The 23,551-nt window shown below is 42.1% G+C and overlaps 1 protein-coding gene across 2 annotated transcripts in view; it reads right to left on the bottom strand.

The window, feature by feature from the left end:
- cpne5a (copine Va) overlaps positions 1-23,551 on the bottom strand; it is a 97,614-nt gene that overhangs the window by 40,199 nt on the left and 33,864 nt on the right. For both annotated transcript variants that reach the window (XM_085443077.1, XM_085443078.1), the window contains 3 exons: positions 5,543-5,606; positions 1,072-1,175; positions 750-854 (listed from right to left, as the gene is read on the bottom strand). In XM_085443077.1, the coding sequence (XP_085299203.1) occupies positions 750-854; positions 1,072-1,175; positions 5,543-5,606 (273 nt within the window). The remainder of the gene's footprint in view (positions 1-749; positions 855-1,071; positions 1,176-5,542; positions 5,607-23,551) is intronic.

The raw sequence follows: 23,551 nt of genomic DNA, 5'->3' as shown, positions 1-23,551 counted from the left end.
TGGGGGAGAAACCAGGCCATTTCTACTTATACAATTTAAGATCAAAATCCTCAAAGGGAATCAGGATACTTTCATGCTTCTGCTCCATCTGTCTGACCCAATTAGCTTCTCCGGGCAGGTGAACAGAGACAGGATTGAAAGCAGCGAACCTTCGCTGACACCCAGTGTAGCGGAGGCCATGGTTTGACATGTTCTTCTACACACTCGCGCGGCTGTCTGGGTCTAAACATTTTCCTGCTTCTGCACACAAACACACATAGAAGGGCTCCTGTGTTGTTCCAGCCACCTGTCAACATCTTTAGACCGACTCTCCCTCTCCTCTCGCTCTCTTTTTTCGCTCGTGTTATTTTATCTTCCTGCCAAAACTCTTCCTGCTCCTCGGGTATTCTGCAATGCCCTTCACTCTGAAAAGATTCAGATAAGCTAGAAGTTGCCACCAGAGAAACCAATCAGAAACCCTGCAATGCTCTGAAAGGCTCTCTGTGATTGTGGAGAAATCAATAAAGAGCCAGGCAAGGTGGCATGTAGTGCTAGTCAGCCTGTAATAATTGTCTATTTCAGCAGCGGATAGAATAACATTAGAAAATCAATTTGCTCTAAATCTGATAGCCCTGATCCACTTTGTAAGAGCTACACCACATATTAAAACTCTGCACCGCTTTAATTTTTCCTTAAAAAACAAACTCTGAGTGTGTGGGAATATTTGTTTGTCTTCATGAGACTCACCTGTACATCATCAGTCAACCTACCTGTCATAGTCTCCATTGCAGAGCGCTCTGACAGGGATGGAGAAGGGCTCCCACACAGGGTTCAGTGTGTTCTTCACCACCTCGGTCTTGTGGCAGATAGTGAACCTGGAGATGCAGTTAAAACAAACATCTCTAAAATATAAACAAACACGTGTTTGAGTCCATAAGAAAAGATTCATTCTTATATCTGAAGGAATAAATATATTTCAATAAATATTAACGTTAGCCCGCGACTTTGTTCCAGTTTTGAATTTTGGCCCACTGTGTATTTGAGTTTGACACCCCTGACTTACAGAGACGCAAATGCGAAAGACAAACTCACGTGCCATCCTCATTACTTCTGTAGAAGACCATGAAGGGGTCTGACTTTCCAAAGAAGTCCTTTTTATCCAGTTTGTTGGCACAAAATTGCATGGTGGCGTAATCCTACAGACAAAGGAGGAAGGCAGTCAGAGAAATGGAATGATGGAAAAGTACAGGATACTTTAAATCCATGCTACTGGCTGTGTTTGCCTCCCGATGTTTGTGTACACATGCTGTGTGCCAAGATATAAAAGCACTGAAGCACCAACTAAAAGCAAAGTGCTGACTGAATCTTAATAAGAGGACAGCAAATCCAAACAGTGGGCTCTAATTTCAAAAACCTGCAAATGCATTCATTACCATTTCTTTATTATGCAACACCTGCATAACAATGTAGATGGAACACGGCAAATGAAAATACCTTGTGCTGTATAAAATAACAATAAGAGTAACCATACAGAGGCACATAAATGGATCCTAACACCCTGCACACAGAGAGGGGAGGGGCCTGTGTACAAAAGCATGTGGGGGGTGTGAGTGCAGCTAATGATACATTAGAAAGGCTGGTATTATCATAATTATACTCATTTAGGCAGCATTTCAATGTGTACTGCCACATCAAAGACAAAGAGCATGCTCCATAATGTTCTTGATTCCAGTTTGGCTCCCTGTGGTCACTCTAGAGTACAATAATGAAGCTGCATAATGGGCACACTGGACAGGTAAATGTCCACATCAGAAGAAAAGCTCTGCAAAGTGTTCTCCATCAGCATCTCAATCATCACCTTCACCTGAATGATGTTCAAACCTTCTTAACAGCTTTGTACCCCCCCCCCCCCCCCCCCAAACGTACCACATATGTAAATTGGGGGTCTTATTCTCACATCTTAGAGTCTGTTAAAGTTTTATGCCAGAAGACATTGAAGCTTTCAAGGAGCAAAAAGAGGAGCTGTCTTTACCCAGCTGGTCTTCAGGGCTTTTAGGTTTTGAAGTGCTGCTGTTAGATCTAAACCAGCATGGTGCAGGGCAGGGCCTCTATTGATTGCTTTGACCCACATCAGTCGGACACGGTCTGCCACTGACCTGCCTCTCGCTAACCCCCAAAAACATCACTTTTTGCCTTGGACACAGCACTACCACGGAGCTACTACATAATTCAAAGTACAATAACTCCTGCAGTTTTCTCCTTAAGAGGGGGATATTATGCTTGTCCTCATTTTCTGCCAGTACAAAAGATGGCATAAAAGAAGAGGATGAAAGGTGGGCGTAGCCACGCGCGGGTTTCATGCCGCAGATAATCCAACATTTTAAAACCTGGTATGACCAAGATTTTCATAATAGACTTAATTTTCTATTCAGTATGATCTAAAATGATTGAGTGAGTCCATAAACTTAGCAGGAAAGTATTTACAGAGGCTACATCAGAGAGCTGTATGTTCATAGACTTCTATAGGACCAGAAGACTCTTTGCAGCCACAGCTATTTCTATTTAGTGGCCTTCAGATAGAATGACACTTCACTGGCGTCATATTTCCACACTGGAAGCTATGTATTTTAACTGTATATGCAGGACTCCAACCTGCCTATTGTTCAAGGAGCTCACTAAAAAGAAGAGTGGACTAAATAAGAGTATTCAACAAGGTCCAATGTTAAATAAACAACACTTATTTTGAACTATTTGAAATAATACAGTTACTGTTTTAGAGTCCAAAAGAATGAAATTGTTGCGCTGGAACAATTTAAAGAATGAGCTAATCTGATTACACCACAGTTTGAATCCTTTCACTGTGGTGGAAATGTTGAAGCAGGTGAAGAGTAAAGCTATGATTAAAACAGTCAGCGCTGGCAGCTGAATGGGTTGCTATATATCCATTTTCATTTCCTACTGTCATTTTCAGTTATTACCTACCTTTCTATCCAGCCTGCAATATCTTTGCATTTTCTACCTGCAGTGCGTCAAGCTCTCCCTCTGTGGTTTTTTCACAAGAACGTTTAATTTTCCAAGGTGCTGTTTGGTGCATTAAAACTAACACATCATGTTGGGAAAGTTTGCTTAGGTCAGATATGAAAGCCCTTAAAAAATAGATCCGTAGTATAACTGTCCTGTTTAACCCTGACACAGCTTCTACAATTACACTATCATGGCAGCACAGTGCCCTAAGCCTTCATTAGGCATGGATAACACATACCCACATCGGAGCCTAGCAGTGTTCTCTCATTAAGCGAGGAAAAGGCAGAACATTCATTTCAGCCACTGAGGTTTAGGAGCAGCAGGGGAATAGTGACTTCAGTCTACATCCTCCTACCCGTTTCTCTGCTCTACTAAGATATCACCGCATGGGGTAAGTGGCAGAGCAACGCACACTGCCACTTACAGAGAGTGGGGTGGGTCTATTCAAAGAGATACAAAGCAATGCACACAGTGGCTGAATTCATGTTACACAAGCTTATGACATCCTTGGGATTGCAGACTGTAGTGAATCACAAAATGAATCATAAGCTTCGCGCATCACTCCATTCATCCGAGCATTCGTCTATTATGACTGTAAGCCACAGGTGAAGGATTTTTTGTCAATGTAAGGATGAGCGTTATGTAAGCTCAAGAAGTGAAGAACGTTTGCTTGATAAATGAAAAATGTTAGTGTAATCAGGGTTTTAATGTTACCAGAGCTAGTTTAAATTCATTCAAGAGGTTTTGTGTTATTTTATTTCATTTAATTTACTTGATTACTTTTTCCATATTCATAGGACGTGAGGCTGTTCTGTAAAGACTAAAAAGCCTCTGTAGAAAACTTGTGGTGTCAAGTTTTATAAACAAAATCGCCACTTTGTGAACAATTGTGAGTCGAACTGATAACCAGGACTGAGGTTTACAGCTTCCATATGTTAAATGTTGTGTGGTTTACTTTTATTTAAATCAGACAGAGCTGGACCGTGTGGAAGATGTGAAGCGAGCCAGCCACTGCTCTGCACTCCTATGTGCCAGAGGCAACGACAGCCAAGAGGAAGCCTTTGATCCATGCGGAGGCTGTTTCTCTGTCTAATGATACCTGGCAAATCCACCACGAAGGTGAGAGCCAGCCCAGTTCTCGATTCACAGTCCCTGCAGAACTTCCCCAGTCGATTCTCCCTCTGCTCGTCTCACTTTCCCCAAACAAGAGTTGCAGTGTTTACCTCGGGCGATGCTGCAACTCAGCTGCCTCCATTTATTGGTCACAGGTGGATTATAGAATAAACAACAACCAGATGGATGGTGGCAATCCAGACTGTAAGAATTCACAGGTTTGGTGTTGTGCTGACAGCGCTGTCTTCTGAGTCACGCTTTTAGTACGTCGTTGCTTTCATTTGCCTGTTCTTTTCTCAAACCTGAGACATTTCTGTTCAGGGTTAAATTCTGTGTATACAGGGCAGGTCTGCGGTGACATGTCTAGTCGGTGTCTCTCTAATGGAGTCCGGGAGAAGGGGAAATCATCATTTGTACCAGTAACGATCATTTGCATTTATATTACTGAATCGCCTCTTGAAGAGGTGCTTTGCATTGATGATGCTAACTCCTATCATTCGCAGATCCAATGCACCTGATGACTCACAGCAGCCCTCCAATGACTGTGAGCACTGACACTTCAATCCAGCAGTGCAGAATCAGTAATGCTTATCATGGTGGTTTCATTATCAGCATGTCTTATCAGTCTCACTCTAACAGGAGACTCTTTATTTGTCAGGGAATAAACAATAAGAAAAAAAAAACACCTAGTCAGGTACAATGATTGTTAAACAAGGTGCTTTTTTAAGCTAAACAAGTATGTCAGGAAATTAGAAACCACTGAATCATTGCTTACATGTATTAGGGAATCATAAAACATTTACAGAGAAGCTCAAGGGCTTTTTGTTCAGCCTCTGAGGGAGGCCGGTTGTTCCGGTCAATAAGTCCTGCTCCACTGGCAGCAGTATAATGTGATTATTTACTATCTTCATTTAGCAGTGTGGAGAGAAAGTCAATGGGCATTAGTGGACACAGGTTATTAACGCAGACTCATGGATTAACGCACACTACATAGGAGCAAGTGCCTGTTTTAGTGATTGAAATGAAGGCGGTCTCATTAAATAGCTATTCAACCTCATAGCATATCCACTATGTACACAAGTTCCAAATGGCAAACGCAATTGCAAAGTAACACGGCATATCCTGCTCGTTTAATGGGGACAGTTATGGCACAATATATCTCGCTGGAGTAAAGGATATTAAATATCCCACTTCACTTCAGCGGACTCGTGAACATTGCTAAACACGGATAATGGAGCAATTCCATGCAACGCAGGCGATCTCACAGTGACGTGTCACAATTTAACAATTCGCTCATTTAAAGTCAGATGTAAGGGTCGAGTTCACATGAGACAAGTGAACACTGCAAAACATTTACTCTGACACTTAAAGTGTAAACAGTTACAAAAACAAAAAAAGTATGATGGTTAAAACTTTTTGGACTTACTCGGCAGTTTCCAAGCTCCTCCGCAGACAAGATAACAGTTCCACATTTCTTCCCGGGTATACCACTGTGAAAACAAACACATATCCTTCTCTCATCCAAGTAAAACTTTCACAGCGATCCATTTTGACCATTTTTTAGATGTTAGCAGGTGAACAATTAGAGGCATTGTGTTGCATTTTGTTATACTAATCCATGATGCCAGTAAACAGCAAGAATTGTCAGTAGTTCTAGCATCCTCTTTTGTAAATTCCACTGAATCCGGTTATCTTTGGGAAAGGGGCCGAAACATCTAAGTGGAGCTGAAACGCTTTCTTGTGTCTTTCTATTCTACAAGTTTGATTTCACACCTTCTGAGCGATAGAAGAGGAAAGACCACAGATAAGATTCATGGATGTAGCGAAGGAGGACACGCACAGGGCTGGAGTGGCAGAACAGGACACTAGGGATAGGGTGAGATAGAGGCAGAAGATTTCCTGTGGCAACCCCTAAAGGAACCAGCCATATAAAGAAGAATAACCTTTTTGAGAGACAGAAGTATCAAAAATTAGAAATATTTATGTTTCTAAGATTCTTCTTTGTTTGAATTGTACAATAAGGCTTCATTTCTGGCTTATTTTCACATCCAATTGTATTTTAAATTCAGTAGTATATAGAATTGCAATGTTAATTTAGTATGACAGTGTGACAGCTCTAATGAGCACATTATTCCTTTTTCTCCACCTTAAGTGAATCAAAAACAAGTTATAAATATAGGCTCCCAAGTTTTCAGAGCAGTGTGATATCAGACTGCTGAGAAGCCGAGCTCTTCCGATTCCCGATTGCCAGCACCATATTGAGACTTTAAAGCTGCAGTTGTTTACCACTGATTCACGCTCCAGCAGATGATCAAGACATATCGCAGCACAAGAGGCACTCTCTGCATGTCTGTGTTTCCATACATCACCTCTTCACTAAGCTGCCAATCCAGTGGCTGATTCTAACAAAAATAGAGACAGCGCTGCATCACAGTTTGTCCTAAATGTTATTTGGCTGTATTTTTTGAAGCGGAACAAAATGACTTTTTTTCCCCTGATATCCAATCTAACCAGCTCTCAGCATCCACTGAAGCTGTGAGAAGAAGGCAGAATCCATTCGACCCAACACGGAGCAATACACCATATCTGTTTTCCAATCATACAATAGCATTCCAGCTGCTACAGCTCCCATCATCCTTCTGGATAAAAAAGGAAATTACACGAGTGTCCTGCTGTGGCCTTAGCTGGAGACCAGTCATTAGAAGGTCAGACTTGCTGTGACAGACTTGTTCATCAAGCTGTGATAGCTGATCTGAATATCAGTACTACTACATACATACTGCTAAGCAAGAGGCAGCCTTTGACTATAATGGCAAAAGTTCCTTTATTCATAACATCAATCTCAAGCACGAACCTAAGTGAACTTTCAGAACTGGATTATATCAGAGAACCAGGGCCTGCCTGCACATGAGATTTCTGTAATGTTTTTAGGACGTATGGTACGAGGTGTTTTCCATTCATCTCAATCAGGTTTGCCAGGACTGCATCACAAGAAGTAAAGCTCTATAAAACCAGTTGTCATGCTGTGGAGGAATAGTTCTCCAGGCTTCTCTTGTGCTTGAAGGACATCTGGCCACTCTTCCATTAAGAATATTTCAGACTAGAAATGTTCCTCTCAGGTCTTTGCCAGATTTTTCTTATTTCCTAAGAATATGATTTGCTGTTTATCTGAGGTACAGATAAGGACACTGCAAAGTAGAGATATGCAAAGTTTTCAGCTAATGGTTCTTTGGGAATCACCTTTCAGCTAAAGAAAGGAACAACGTCTGTGTTGTTGCAAAAGCCTGTTAGTAACAAAGTGTCTAAAGATGAGATTTTAAATTGTCTGTTTGCCAATTTGTCTAAGATGTAAAGACAACACTGGTTCATCCCTTGAGTTAGGCGCCTTTGTCATGCTTGAAATATTCATAGGTCAAAAAAGTGCTCAGATACAAGCAATAGACTGAAAATGAGTGAAAAAGCAGCCAATGCTCAAAGAACAACTTTGAAAGACCTTGAGCAAGCCTGGACAACTATTGCTCATGACCGCTTTACAAATTCTTTACATTTAAAAAAGTCCAGCTCCTGGGTACTAAAATATAAAGAAATGAGGGTCTGAGAGAGTTTTATACAGTACTGTACCTCAACACAAATCCACTTAGCACTGAATTGTGGCTGCTGCATCTGCTTTCATGAGGCAAAAGGAAAAACTGAACTCTCACGGAGCAGGTCTGCTTAGTTTTCGGGCTTTATCTTGGAGGTCCACAGAGACCCATCTCAGGGTGAATTAACTGTCCTTGAATTATTGATGCTTTACTCCAAGTCACCACCGTGCAGTTTGATGGTGCCTTGAAAAGCGAGTAAAGCTCTAACCAATGATGCCAGTAAACCCTGCACGCTCCACTGGTCACATTATCTCCCTGAGGTCACAATAATGTTAGATATTCCTATTAAACCAGGAAATGAGATCCAGCAATTGGTAAAGTATCAGCTCCAGGCACGTTTAGATGCACCACCCTGCTCTAATCTCTGCGGCAGAGAAGAGAGCAGGTACCAAAAGGGCAATGGTCTTTTAAATCAGGTATGCATTATTGAGTTTGCAATTTCCCCTGACAATGACTAGTTAACATGAAGAGCAAGCAAGCAAGCAAGCACTGAATGGATAAATACAGTTCCTACTAATTATCGATCAAACGTGACTTTGGGGGTTTTTTTCTCTAAATTTTTCTGCTCCGTGCTGCGATGTGACTGCAGGTGATACAAAGTGTCCTGCATCAGGAGGCTTCATTCTCACAGCACTCATATACTGATGGTTTTTCAGTGGGGAAAATGCTTTGATGATGAAATTATGTGAAATTTTTGGCTGTGGTCCTTCTTTCCTGTAAATCCCCAATGAACACAGTCTACATTCTGTCAGCTGTGGGGAACCAACAGGATTTAATCAAGGTGGTCGTGTAAGTGCAAAACACATTTGTAACATTTTTAAACGAGTCCGGTACAACAAGATGAAGCTATTTTGTGATGTTTCACAGCCTGGCAATCCCCAGCTTAGCACAGCAACAATTTGAGACCTTCACTGTTTCAAGTTACACCATCATGAATGTTCATGTCAATACACAGTATTGCCCTGAATATGTTTTTTTTCTAGCACACAGATGGCTCTGTTTTACAGTAATTCCTGGAGATTGTTCTAGATACATGGCAAAAGTCAAATAGTTGGCTTAGTAACCAAAACTGTAACAATGGGGAATGACGCAGAGAGAGAACTCTTTTAAAGAAGGAATAACAGCATTTACATTCTGAGTTACAGAAAGTCTTAATGTGGACAACTTGTTCAGAGAAGGCTGGCAGCCTGTTAATATAAAAGGCTGATTAATGCAATATGGTAATATTCCTGCAGCATAGCAATACAGGTGAGTGACTGCAATAACCGCATGCTAAGTATGTATGATGATCCTTTCCACCATTCTTAGTCCTCCATAATTCATCCAGTCACTTACAGGCTTCCCTTGGCACTCAGCAGACACAGTACCATAAGGGCCTGACCAACTAAATTCTAGTCCAGTGCAGAAACCTCAGCAGGACTAATTTTTAAAGTCAGATTAGCATCATGTCTGCTGTTCCTCCTTTTCCACAGAATCCCCCAGGATCAAACAAAACTTCATGAAGAAGAGAAACAAATAGAGAGAGAAATGAAATAGCGCCTTGTAGCACAGCAGCTTCCTTTACCCAGAAAGAAACAGAGGCAAGAAGTGCTGTCATGCTCTTAGCTCTGAAACAGAGGGTTAGCTACAGCTGCCTTGACAGAACCCCTGTTTGATCAACTGAATGGAGAGAGATCAAGCAGCATATTTCAACATTACTACAATTACTTGGCCAAAGTTTTTGATACTGCTGTTCTGCAGAATACCGATGAGAGTACTGGGTGTCTCTATTTGCCAGGGAACCATGTATGCGAACCATTTATTCCTCCAAAACGCAAGCATCAGAGATTATTAGGCATGACATATTATAATATGGATATTCAGGCTCAATGTATGGCCTCTATAATTTCCCATCTAGAGGCAGTTGCTGTCATGAAATAGTGATTCACAATCCCTGTATTCTCCATTACCTATCTGTGCGGAGGTCGGGTGGATGGAGGATGGTGAAATTAAAGTCCGAAGAGGGAGAAGGAAGCAATTGTTGATGCCGTTCACATTAGGTCATTAGGATGAGGGATGGTCTTGATATTTAACGACAGCGCAACGTGTCACGCATAAGAGAGTGAGAGAGGGTTATCTGCTCAACAACATGAGTGAGAGTCCTAGAAGAAGAAAGCGATTTTTTTTTCACACTGCAGTTTCTGCAGGGTGGGTCTGCATATATTTTTTTCCTGTGACGCATAGTGGCTGCACTGCTATCGTGCAAAGAAGTGTTATATTGCAATTTCACACCTAAATGGCAATTAATCACTTAAAACAAATTATTCAGTAAGGTTAGGTGCGAGCACAGCAAGAAAAAAAAGGATCGGTTTAACTGCATTTCACTGCGACTGTCCAGGTCAGTGAATTTAGTAAATCTGCCTGGATGACAAGGGGACTGATATAAATGAACAAATCTAACGAGTTCCAGTCGAGTCAAAGGCTAGCAGAGATGGGTGGAAGGCAGATAATCGGGCTTTGTGCCACTGTAACCATATGGGGCAGTGGGCATATCAGAGCTGAACAGAATTAGCCAAGGTTGCCAAAACTCTTTGTGGGTTTAAATGGGATTATACCACTAATCCCTCTGATCTTCATATACCGATAAGAATCCATAATCCTTCACCTTCCCAAGATTTTTTTAAGAGGATGAAAAGTGCAACGGCTTATTCAAAAGGGCACCAGAATACCCGCTGTATTTCTCAGACAGGAGCTCCTTCCTACAGGTATTGCAGGAGGAGATGCTGTTTGTGTTCAAGGCTGGTAGCCACAGGCTACCTGTGCTTAGCTTTTTGAGGCTCTGTCAGAATGAGCACAAAGCTGGTAAACACGGCAAAAACTGTGGCACAGAAAAATGTCTAATAGATATTATTAAACCATCACAAGGAAAAAATGTGTTTACATTTTACCGATGGCGCATGGTGCCATGAACCTGCCATCCTTCGTTCCATTACTACTCCAGTCACGTGTTATTCACTGGGTACCACTGACGGGTAAAGACCATCACCACAATCTCCCTCAATGGAGCTAATCGTGTAATTTATATAGTGACTAATTAAACAAGAAATTTGATTAAATTAAGACTGTATTCCATTCTATGAGTATAGTGATGTAATGAGATTGGTGTTGACGGTTTGATTGCATAAATAACAGCGCAGGCTTTAATTACTATAACAATCTTTGCTTTATTGAGATTTTGAATAAATGAGGCTGTCATCAACCACCTGCAAGCTAAAAATCGCTTGTTTTGACAGCAAAAGAGAAGAAGCAGCTGTCAGTCAGAAGGAAACTTTCTCTCTCAGTCTAAAGGCAAAACCTGTTGATGACAGCGAGCTCACTCTAATCCCCGTGCTCTGCCAGTAACAGAAACTCTTCAAGAGAGCATAACGAGTCAGTTTCAATTCCCCCCTAGCAAGCAAAGAACATCTCTATAGGAAACGCCAAGAAAGATGCCCAATTTCCATTGCTTTTATACTTGGAATGCATTTTATTGCACTTTTAAACTACTGTCATGGCAGAAAAAAAAGAAAGTACACCCTCTGTCAGTTCTAAGGTTTTACATATCAGGATATAATGAAAATTTATTTGATCCTAACCAGGTCTGAAAATTTGATAAATGCAACTTCAGATGAACAACAAAACATGACGGTTTCCACCCGGTCATTAGTTATTTAACAAAAATTAGGCCAAAATGCAGAAGCCGCAAATAAAAAACTAAGCAAACCTCATGGTCAAATAGTGTATTGAATCATTTTTTCAGGGATAATTAAGTAACTTGAAGTAATCACTTTCTGTATGACTTTATCAGTCTTTCACATTGTTGTGCAGAAGTTCTGGCCCACTCTGTGCGCATTAGAGGATGTACAGCTCTCTTAAGGTCAGGTTACGGTCTGGACATTGCAACACCTTGATTCTTTTCTTTTTCGCCTTTTCTGTTATAGATTTGCTGCTGTGTTTGGGACCATTGCCATGTTGTATGACCCAATTTATGGCAAGCTCCAGCTGTCAGACTGCCTCACATCTGACTCTAGAATACTTTGGTAAACAAGCTCAAATCATCACCACTCCACCAACACGCTTACAGTCGGTATGAGGTGTTAATGCTGTGCTTGGTTTTCTTTCATACATGTCACTGCATATTGTGGCCAGACATCTCCACTTCAGTCTCATCTGTCTATAGGACTTTGTACCAGAAGCCTTGTGGTTTGTTCAGATGATATTTTGTAAACCTAAGCTCTGCTGCCATGTTCTTTTTATAGAGAAGAGGTTTTCTCCTGCAACCCTCCCAAACCAGACTTGTTGTTAATTGTAAAGTCATTAACTTATACTTAAACTCAATTAGAGAACATATAACATGCTAACTGAGGCCTGTAGGGCCTGATGTAGCTACTGAATTTGATGCAATTTCTCTGAGCACTGCATGAGGTAAATTTCTGGGATGTCCACTCATGGAAGGGATAATAATTGACTTGAATGTTTTCCACTAGTGAATAATCTTTATCTCTTTGTAAATGGTCTTATAAACCTTCCAAGGCTGATGGGCAGCAACAATTGCTTCTTTAAAACAAACAACAGAATTAGAATGTATAGAACAGAGTTTGAATGAAAGCAACAGAATTCTAAAACAACCAATAGAATTTGAATAAAAAGAGTGGAATTAGAATGAAATGACTAAAATTTGAATGAAAACAGAATTTGAACAAAAACAACAGAATTAGAATGTACAGAACAGAGTTTAAATGAAAACAACAGAATTCTAAAACAAGTAATAGAATTTGAATAAAAAGAGTAGAATTAGAATGAAAACAAAAGCATTTGAATGAAAACAACAGAATCTCAATGAAAAGAACGGAATTAGAATGAACAGAACAAAGTTTGAATGAAAACAATGAAATTTGAATGAAAACAACAGAATTTGAATGAAAACAATGGAAGTTTAAGACCTTTACTGACGTCTTTTCCTGTTGGAATCATGTTAACACACACCTGAATGCTTCAGACCTTCAGTTAAACAAGTGAATTTGATTAGCAGCACCTGCTTCTGACTTAGTTTGTTACATAAATAATCATAAAATGAATATGTCGATTACTCTTATTATTCCGCAATAACTAAAACCATACTATTAAGGGTGTATTTTCTATTTACCATGACTGTAGGTAATATCAACTCACAGCTCATTCTGCCCTCTGTTTTCCCTGCAGTGTTACTGTTGAGCCACCTTTCGCCCCCTCATCTAGCGCTGAGCACATGTAATGAAATTCATATGATGTTGCAGTGGGTTGCCCTGACCTCCTCTGATTGTAATCTGCGCACCGACAGATTGTTTTCAGCCTCTGAATAGATAGATCAGCAACACAGAGTGCCTTTCAGTTTGCTCTCTCACCTTTGCAGCAGACACAGCTTGTGGTCATAACAGAAATTAACACTGTCTGCTCTGACTGCAAAACCTCCACTGCCCTTGCCTGCACTTGCACTATTAGTAGTGTTAAGACAACAATCTATTGCCTTATTACCTGCAGAGCTTTAAGAGACAATACTTATAACAAGCAGGGTATATATATATATATATATAAAAAAAAAAAAACACCCAGCACGCCCCTGCGGGCGGTTTATCCTTCAAGCTCGGGTCCTCTACCAGAGGCCTGGGAGCTTGAGGGTCCTGCGCAGTATCTTAGCTGTTCCCAGGACTGCGCTCTTCTGGACAGAGATCTCCGATGTTGTTCCCGGGATCTGCTGGAGCCACTCGCCTAGCTTGGGAGTCACCGCACCTAGTGCTCCGATTACCACGGGGACCACCGTTACCTTCACCCTCCACATCCTCTCGAGCTCTTCTCTGAGCCCTTGGTATTTCTCCAGCTTCTCGTGTTCCTTCTTCCTGATATTGCTGTCATTCGGAACCGCTACATCGATCACTACGGCCGTCTTCTTCTGTTTGTCTACCACCACTATGTCCGGTTGGTTAGCCACCACCATTTTGTCCGTCTGTATCTGGAAGTCCCACAGGATCTTAGCTCGGTCATTCTCCACCACCCTTGGGGGCATCTCCCATTTTGACCTCGGGACTTCCAGGTTATACTCGGCACAGATGTTCCTGTACACTATGCCGGCCACTTGGTTATGGCGTTCCATGTATGCCTTGCCTGCTAGCATCTTGCACCCTGCTGTTATGTGCTGGATTGTCTCTGGGGCATCTTTACACAGCCTGCACCTGGGGTCTTGCCTGGTGTGATAGACCCCAGCCTCTATGGATCTTGTGCTCAGAGCTTGTTCTTGTGCTGCCATGATTAGTGCCTCTGTGCTGTCTTTCAGTCCAGCTTTGTCCAGCCACTGGTAGGATTTCTGGATATCAGCCACCTCCTCTATCTGCCGGTGGTACATACCGTGCAGGGGCCTGTCCTTCCATGATGGTTCCTCGTCTCCCTCCTCTTTCTTGGGTTTCTGCTGCCTGAGGTATTCACTGAGCACTCGGTCAGTTGGGGCCATCTTCCCAATGTATTCTTGGATGTTCCTTGTCTCATCCTGGACTGTGGTGCTGACACTCACCAGTCCCCGGCCCCCTTCCTTCCGCTTATATATATATATATATATATATATATATATATATATATATATATATATATATATATATATATATAAAAACACCCAGCACGCCCCTGCGGGCGGTTTATCCTTCAAGCTCGGGTCCTCTACCAGAGGCCTGGGAGCTTGAGGGTCCTGCGCAGTATCTTAGCTGTTCCCAGGACTGCGCTCTTCTGGACAGAGATCTCCGATGTTGTTCCCGGGATCTGCTGGAGCCACTCGCCTATCTTGGGAGTCACCGCACCTAGTGCTCCGATTACCACGGGGACCACCGTTACCTTCACCCTCCACATCCTCTCGAGCTCTTCTCTGAGCCCTTGGTATTTCTCCAGCTTCTCGTGTTCCTTCTTCCTGATATTGCTGTCATTCGGAACCGCTACATCGATCACTACGGCCGTCTTCTTCTGTTTGTCTACCACCACTATGTCCGGTTGGTTAGCCACCACCATTTTGTCCGTCTGTATCTGGAAGTCCCACAGGATCTTAGCTCGGTCATTCTCCACCACCCTTGGGGGCATCTCCCATTTTGACCTCGGGACTTCCAGGTTATACTCGGCACAGATGTTCCTGTACACTATGCCGGCCACTTGGTTATGGCGTTCCATGTATGCCTTGCCTGCTAGCATCTTGCACCCTGCTGTTATGTGCTGGATTGTCTCTGGGGCATCTTTACACAGCCTGCACCTGGGGTCTTGCCTGGTGTGATAGACCCCAGCCTCTATGGATCTTGTGCTCAGAGCTTGTTCTTGTGCTGCCATGATTAGTGCCTCTGTGCTGTCTTTCAGTCCAGCTTTGTCCAGCCACTGGTAGGATTTCTGGATATCAGCCACCTCCTCTATCTGCCGGTGGTACATACCGTGCAGGGGCCTGTCCTTCCATGCTGGTTCCTCGTCTCCCTCCTCTTTCTTGGGTTTCTGCTGCCTGAGGTATTCACTGAGCACTCGGTCAGTTGGGGCCATCTTCCCAATGTATTCTTGGATGTTCCTTGTCTCATCCTGGACTGTGGTGCTGACACTCACCAGTCCCCGGCCCCCTTCCTTCCGCTTAGCGTACAGCCTCAGGGTGCTGGACTTGGGGTGAAACCCTCCATGCATGGTAAGGAGCTTTCTTGTCTTTATGTCAGTGGCTTCTATCTCCTCCTTTGGCCAGCCTATTACCCCAGCAGGGTACCTGATCACGGGCAGGGCGTACGTGTTGATGGCCCGGATCTTGTTCTTACCATTCAGCTGACTCCTCAGGACTTGCCTGACCCTCTGCAGGTACTTGGTGGTTGCAGCTTTTCTAGCGGCCTCTTCATGGTTCCCATTCGCCTGCGGGATCCCCAAGTACTTGTAACTGTCCTCTATGTCTGCAATGTTGCCTTCTGGTAGTTCAATCCCCTCAGTTCTGACTACCTTCCCTCTCTTTGTTACCATCCGACTACACTTCTCCAGTCCGAACGACATTCCAATGTCATTGCTGTATATCCTGGTAGTGTGGATCAGTGAATCGATGTCTCGTTCACTCTTGGCATACAGCTTGATGTCATCCATGTACAGGAGGTGGCTGACAACTGCTCCGTTCCGTAGTCGGTATCCGTAGCCAGTCTTGTTAATGATCTCACTGAGGGGGTTCAGGCCTATGCAGAACAGCAGTGGGGACAGAGCATCTCCTTGGTAGATCCCGCACTTGATGGTGACTTGTGCTATGGGCTTGGAGTTGGCCTCTAGTGTTGTACGCCACATCCCCATTGAGTTCCTGATGAAGGCTCTTAGGGTCCCATTGATCTTGTACAATTCTAGGCATTCCAGTATCCAGCTGTGGGGCATTGAGTCATAGGCCTTCTTGTAATCAATCCAGGCAGTGCACAGGTTGGTCAGTCTGGTCTTGCAGTCTCGGCTGATTGTTCTGTCTACCAGTAGCTGGTGTTTTGCGCCTCTGGTATTCTTGCCAATTCCTTTCTGTGTCCCGCTCATGTATTGACCCATGTGCCTGTTCATCTTAGCCGATATGATGCCTGACAGGAGCTTCCATGTAGTACTGAGGCAGGTTATTGGTCGGTAGTTGGAGGGGACCGGTCCCTTCTTGGGGTCCTTGGGGATCAGGACCGTCCGGCCTTCAGTTAGCCATTCCGGGTGTATCTCGTTAACTAGCAGCTGGTTCATTTGTGCTGCCAGACGCTCGTGGAGTGCAGTTAGCTTCTTCAGCCAGTAGGCGTGAACCATGTCGGGCCCTGGTGCTGTCCAACTCTTCATACTGGAGACCCTTTCTTGGATATCTGCCACTGTGATGGTTACTGGACCCTGTTCAGGGAGGTCGCTGTGGTCTGCCCTCAGATCCTCTAGCCACTGAGCATTGCCGTTATGGGTTGCATCCTTCTCCCATATGCTCTTCCAGTATTGCTCCGTCTCCAGCCTTGGTGGTGCTGTTCTCTTATTGTTCCCTTGCCACTGAGAGTACACCTTTGCTGGTTCTGTGGAGAACAGCTGGTTTATTCTCCTGCCTTCTATCTCTCTGGTGTACCTCCTCAAGCGGCTGGCCAAGGCTGTGAGTCTTTGCTTGGCAGTTTCCAAGGCCTCAGGTATGGACAGCTTGCTGTATTTCTTAGGCACCTTATTCGTCGCACCTTTCTGCAACTCCGTTAGTTGGCTAACCTCTCTCCGTGCTACTTTGATCTCGCCCTCTAGCCTCCTTCTCCATGGAGGGTACTGCCCCTTGTGGCTGTTCAACTTGTAGCCAAGCATATATATATATATATATATATATATATATATACATATATATACATATATATATATATATATATATATATATATATATATATATAAATGAACCATTTCCTTTCATCGGAGGCACAAAGCAGAGATTTTCCAAAGTCCTTGAAGAGTCATAAACAGAGCAATGTAGCTGACAATTTATCTGAATAAGTGGGAAGGCAAGGCAAACAAACAGTTTGTTGTGAGAGCTGCGCTGCAGAGAGGGGAGGCTTTTTGCTTCTTATGGAAGCAAAATGGTACCTAATAAATCCCTGTTTCATCGGACAAAAAGGGTTCTTGTACACTCAGCACAGTTGGGGTTTTTATACATCTAAGCAGGAATACACATTATTAGAGAGGGACTCTTGTTAGTGCTCAGCCTTAGAGCCCAAATTGGCATTTAGCAAGGCAGCAGAATGGTCTAATTGTGTGTGATGCTCCGAGGCAGAGAATGCTGATTAGTATAAGCCGTCTAGAACAGTTCACCTCCCAATTAAGTAAAACAGACAAAGCCAACAGGAGGCTAAAAGTTAAAGAAACACTGTACCTGGCTGCATGTACCCATCTACAGTATCAAGAATAATTGGATTAGGGATTTTCAGTTTCACTAACAAATAAACTTCTCTCACTCCCACTCATTATTTAAATCTGTGATTTTATTTCATCTCAGAGGAAGCGCCGCCAGCAGCCATCTACATTAACCAACAACTTTCAAAGAACTGTGAGTCTCTGAAGTCAAGATGAGACAAGTAATGCCCTTTGTTTCAGTGTTCCCTGAGTAAATTTATGGTAAGTTATCGCACTCTGCGAGTTTACACAGCAGTTTGAAATAATATTGCGGGCATGACATTACGTATTTGATCTTTTAGTATACATTTCAACTGTTAACTTTGAATACAATATAATGCTGCATTTCATAATTAGCTTATGTAAAAGAACCCTGTTAGAAACCATTTCATCTGTGGCTCTAACTGACCCGTCACCCAATCCATCCCTCGAGCAGAGATCGTATTGTCATAACGACATTAGAATGCAGAGACAACCTGAATAGGAAGCTATTTATTGGCTCCTCCAACAAAGAGACAATCATGTGCACTAAACCAGATGAGCCAAGCAGAGGTTCACAGACATATCTGCTGGCTATTGGAGCGTTGGAGCCATTTCAAGTTCAAGTATGAAAATCCCCTCATATTTTCTATTGAAAAACAAACACACACTATATGGACAAAAGTACTGGGACACCTACAGCACTTGCTCAGGCATGGAAACCTGTACCATGAAGCTCCTGGCACACAGTCATTGCGCTGATGTTAATGTGAGAGGAGATTTGGAACTTGGCAATTATTGATTTAGCAGAGTTAAGTTACAGACCCTCTCTGTAACTTGATGTGGGCTGACACTTCATGGCAGGGTTAACATGGTTCCAACGCTTCCACTTTATAAATGTTTATAAAGGAAGACTGAATGGGCGGTGATTTTATAGTCGTTGGGCAATGGGACAGAAAACATGTGAATTCAAAGATTAAAAGGTGAGCAGCATACTTACTGTTTTAGATACCAGTTTTTAGATGTTTTTGAAGTTTATTTATCTCTTTGTTTATTTTTGTTATTTTATTTTATTGTATGTTCTTTTACCAGTCTTATTTTTCACGTTGTCTGCCTCAGTGTTTGGTCCTCTTTTCAGCATTATTGCTGATGAGAGCAGCCCACAGAGAAAGTAATGCAGCCTGAGGCCATCTCTGTGTGAATCAAGGACCCATTGTTTAGTAAATTACTATCAATTTCAACACACGATCTGCCTTTTTTATAATTGCAAACAGCCTGTGTGCATATAAGACTGCAAAGCAATTAAGAGAAGGGGCTCGGCAACTACTGCTTACAAACATATTTGTTTCAGTGAAATAATAATCAGGTACAACTTCATCAAACTTTAAGATGACACAGTTCTGCTCAAAGATGAGATTTTTAGCACACTGAAATAAGTTGGACTGCAGTTACAGTGTTTTTTCACCCCAACGTGCACTGATGCCCGGTGACCAGAAGGATGGAATATAAGTCTAATAAAAACCTTGGTTTTTAAGATCTGACCAGAGATACGGATGAAAATTAGCCTTTTGAAAATGAACAAAAAATATTAAATATTATTAAATATTAAATGTGAAAACATAAACCGGATCGCAACAGATATGAAAAGTTTAGAGTTTCAAAGATTTTTATCCTATTGCTGTTGTGCTAGATTGCATCAGTGTATTGCTGTTGTTGTCTTGAATATCTGTTCAGTCCTAAACTCAATTAGAGAACTGACACAATGTTTTTTTGATATGTTGAATTTTGACTTGTTTTGACAGAGAGATAACTCAGTAAATTAAAGGATTGCTGATTTGATGAAAGCAGAACTAAGCTTTATTTTAAAAAAACATATTCTCCGTTCACTGCTTATCTTTCAACATCTGCGTTGCGCTGTTGTGATCAGATATCACTTAACATGTGACAAACGCAATTTGATAAGTCTGTACTGATTGACAGATTAACATTTGTGGTGAAGTTTTTTTGCATTTGCAATAACATGACCTAGAATATCTTCAGTGATGTGATTCAGCATCAAATACACTCAAACCAGTCTGGGTTGATGAGGCCCTGGCTTGTGTCCCAGCAGCACTAACGCATGGAACTTTCCTCCTAATCCAAAGCCAACAGGAGGCTCTTTCTTTCACGTTTTCTCAGCCCCTGTGATGTTGAGTAGCATGTAGATCTTCCACAGTGACCAACCTGTGAATCCTCTGCCCCCCACTTCAATAAGCTTGCGGCATGCCTTCCAGTCTCCCCTCCTGCAGAGCCCCACCAGCTCCTGATATGTGGATTTCTTTTTTTCATTTGCCTCCTCCATGTGCTCCTCCCAGGGAACTGTGAGCTCTAATAGGAGCAACTGCATGGAGGAGACTGATAGAGGTGCCCTGTCTGGCCTCTTTGAAGTTTCTATACCTCTCCAGATCCAGTTCCAAGTCTGACGCTGAGGTGAGCAGCCACATTGCAGGTTTAGGCTGAGATTGTAGCAGTTTCCCAGTCTCTGCTGGCAGATATGTTTGCTCTTGGCCTTGGTTTTGGAGATGGTAACAGTGATGGTCTTTAGCATGTGGTCTTGCTTTCATAGCAAAGAGGATATGCATGTGAGTCGATCTTTTTGGGTTTTTGTCAGTCAACAAGCTCTCATTCTGCACTGTATGCTGAATATCCATGTAACCTGGTGCTGCAAGTCCACCATCACGCTGTTCCGCTCTTCTTTGATGCCACTTGTCCTTTGCCTGACTAGATGTTACCGCGAACACAAAAAGCTTATGTTTCAGCTGGGACTCTGATGCCTCCAGGCATTCCTGGGCTCTCCATTTCCTGCCTGTCTGTACCATGATGCCTGCTGATACCACCCAGGAAACTTTGGAGTCCAGATATAGTAGAGCCTCTCAAATACAAGCAACCCTGAACTCGTCCCCAAGGCTGCTGAACAGGAGTTGCATTTGCATTTGCTTTAACATCAGTAATTAAAACTCTGGGGGCAGAAACACTGAGCTGTCCTGATTGAGATGCTTTCCTGTTTCCAAAATCAAACGGACACATAGACGCCTGCCAAAGTATGTAAAACTGTCATTGTGGTGTTTTCTAACGAACTAGGTATCTCCAGTTACCACACCGTCACAATGACGCACACACTCTGACTCACGAGGGGAAAACAATAACAGCTTTGACATTGCACCTCCCATATGAGAATGATTACAATTATTTTAAATAATCACCAATTATTATCATCACAAATCAGGTTAGACATGAACGTGTTGTGTGGCACATTAGCCACCGCACTAATTAAGCCACATATTCTCACAGCAGAGAAAACAAATTAATTATCAGCAAATCTGAGATCAAACTTCTTGAGATTTTGATCAAGTACTACACTTTCTTTTATCAAAGGATGCTCAAAACAAATTATATCTTCATCAAAACAAGTAAAAATTCAAGAGAAAATTTATCAGTTTAACTACACTTTCATCTTTTCTCTTTTTAGCCCTACCCATGGGATTACTTAATGCAATTTCTGCCTGTCCTTTGACTTTGATGTTTTTATGCACAGTCTGTTTAGCCAAAAAAAAGTCATTAAAGGGTATGCAGCATGGCTATAAGTACATTTATGATAAATCAGGAACATCGTCAGAGTTCGACAGTCATAAATGAGCCAAGTTCAAGCTAAACTTGAAATGGTAAGTACATGTAAACAGTGAGTTACAGCATTGAATTGACGAACTTAGTACCTCTGTCTTTACTTAAATAGTTATAATGAATAGAGAGCTTATTCATTTCCTTATAACTGCAGCTAGAAAGAGGAGCTAACACAGAACAGATTCATGTGTGAAATGCATGAGAAGTGCAACATACTGTACCTATCAGAAGGTGTAAAGATTTTTTTTCTTTGTCAGTTATCCTTCTGTATTCAGTGCTGGAAAAACATCATTATTCCTTTGAAGCGTTGGTTTTCCCACAGGAAAACAGGTCAGGTGAGCTTTTATGTGAGCTCTCAATTTATTCAGTTCCACATGCATGCCTTTGATATGTTATTTTTGTATATTTCCAGCTTTCCTCCCTCCCTGTGTGGGTTGATCGACACACCCGCGGCAGTCGTACTCTTCCTTATGGTTCATTTCCAGCTTTAAGCATGCAGCAGAAGGGCACAGTAAGGGTAGGCTAATGGGTTTAGCATGCTAATCTTGTGCTGCATTTATATGCTGTACAAACATATTGTGTGTGGTATATTTCACCATACCGACAGGAAAGGTTACAGCTATTTTTTTAAATTAACACTATTATTATGGTACCTACACAACTATATTGTGATTTGTTCCTGCAGGCAAAACAACAACAACACAAAAACAATCAAAGCTAAGAAAGCTGTGTCACAGCACCCATGTGGGGGGTTTTTTTTCAAAGAAGCCATTCACCCCATCAGTCACTCAGCTTGACATTTCTTCCTGCACCAATAATTTTGATGCATGCCTCTCATTAAAAACAGATTATAAACGGAAGTATTTGTACCACTATGTCTGTAATGAACCACTGGTCTGTTCCATAAAACTGCCTTTACAGGAGTTGTTGGACCTCTGTGTGCAGTAGTATGAATGACGGACACGACACATAAGGTATATTACTGTGTTTGCATTTTGATTTTCTGTAAACTCTCTTTCTATATAGCAGCATGCATTAATGTGCTAATCTTAACTCAGATATGTGTGTCTCTCAAGCTAGCAGCACTCCCTGAGAAAGGAAACAAAAGTGTTCACGGGTGTTTTGCACCCTTGGCAAGTGGAGGGAAGGATGTGATGTTATATTTTATTTAACTGAACTGTGAAGCACCTATATGCAGTTTTTTCAGTTATAGATAAAATCTCATATTTCTCATTTTAAGGAGATCACTCTGTATATTAGCCTGCTATCTTTGTCAGAATACTGACTGACTATAGTTTTTCAGCTATGCAAATACTGGGAAAGCGAGGCTAAATGTCAACGGCTGGCAAACCAGCTTTACTCCTCATCTCCAGTGTCAATGTTCTCTCTCTATCCATATTTTCCATCTGTCTCTACTATCTGTCAGCATGGGTGAAAATGCCAAAATTGCTTGCCTCTATCCTCTTGCCAGCCAGTAAAATACTACTGCTATATTGTATAGCTGTAGAGGAAAGAGTTGAAGCCACATGTCTTCCAAGCTGATTGCATATGAATCTGTAAACACGCAGTTAGGTCCTAAAAAAGTTTAAAAAAGGGAGGCGGAGGAGTTAGAATTGCCTTTAGATTTAAAATCAAAATTATGACTGGATTAAACTTTGGGTAAGTTTTAGGCTTTGATATGTGCTTGCGTGCTGGTTGGAGCAGAAAGAAAAAGAGGGAGAGGTCTGGAAGAACAAAAGGAATAAAGAACACGATGAAGAAAAAAGGGGTCAAGCCAGAAGAAAAGAATCTGGTAGATGGAAGGAAGACGAATAAATGAAAGATGAAGTCTGGAAAATAGGGAAAGGGGTGCTGATGTGCTTCTTAAGCAGGTCATTGAATGCAGCGTGCCTTGGGAGGGCTCCTTTAAGCATGACTAACAGATTTCCTCAGTCCCTGCAGGAGCTGTTCCTCAAAGCTATGGCGCAGAGAGACAGTGTCACTTTAGGATGTATGACAAGGAAATGGAGCACAAAAGCCATTAAACAACTTTTGGGATTTCGTCTATCACAGGAGGGGAGAACAACTACGTTTCTCATGCACATTATTTAACTATTCAAATAAAAAAAGAGGGCAGATGAAAACTGCACCCTTAACTGAGTGTCATGGAGTTGAAAAGAATCAAAAGAAACCTTCACTGTTCTTGCGCTTCGTGAATTGTTACTTCCAAACTTGAAAGGAACAGCTAATAGCAACCCAAGTGAAAGTTTTCA

The sequence above is a fragment of the Copadichromis virginalis genome, linkage group LG20, assembly GCF_057382275.1.
Source record: "Copadichromis virginalis isolate Kocher_CV1m ecotype Utaka linkage group LG20, C_Virginalis_male_GT1.1, whole genome shotgun sequence".
Lineage (NCBI taxonomy): Eukaryota > Metazoa > Chordata > Actinopteri > Cichliformes > Cichlidae > Copadichromis > Copadichromis virginalis.
Note: the sequence above shows the minus strand (reverse complement) of the source record. Positions and strands in the feature narration are given on the sequence as shown.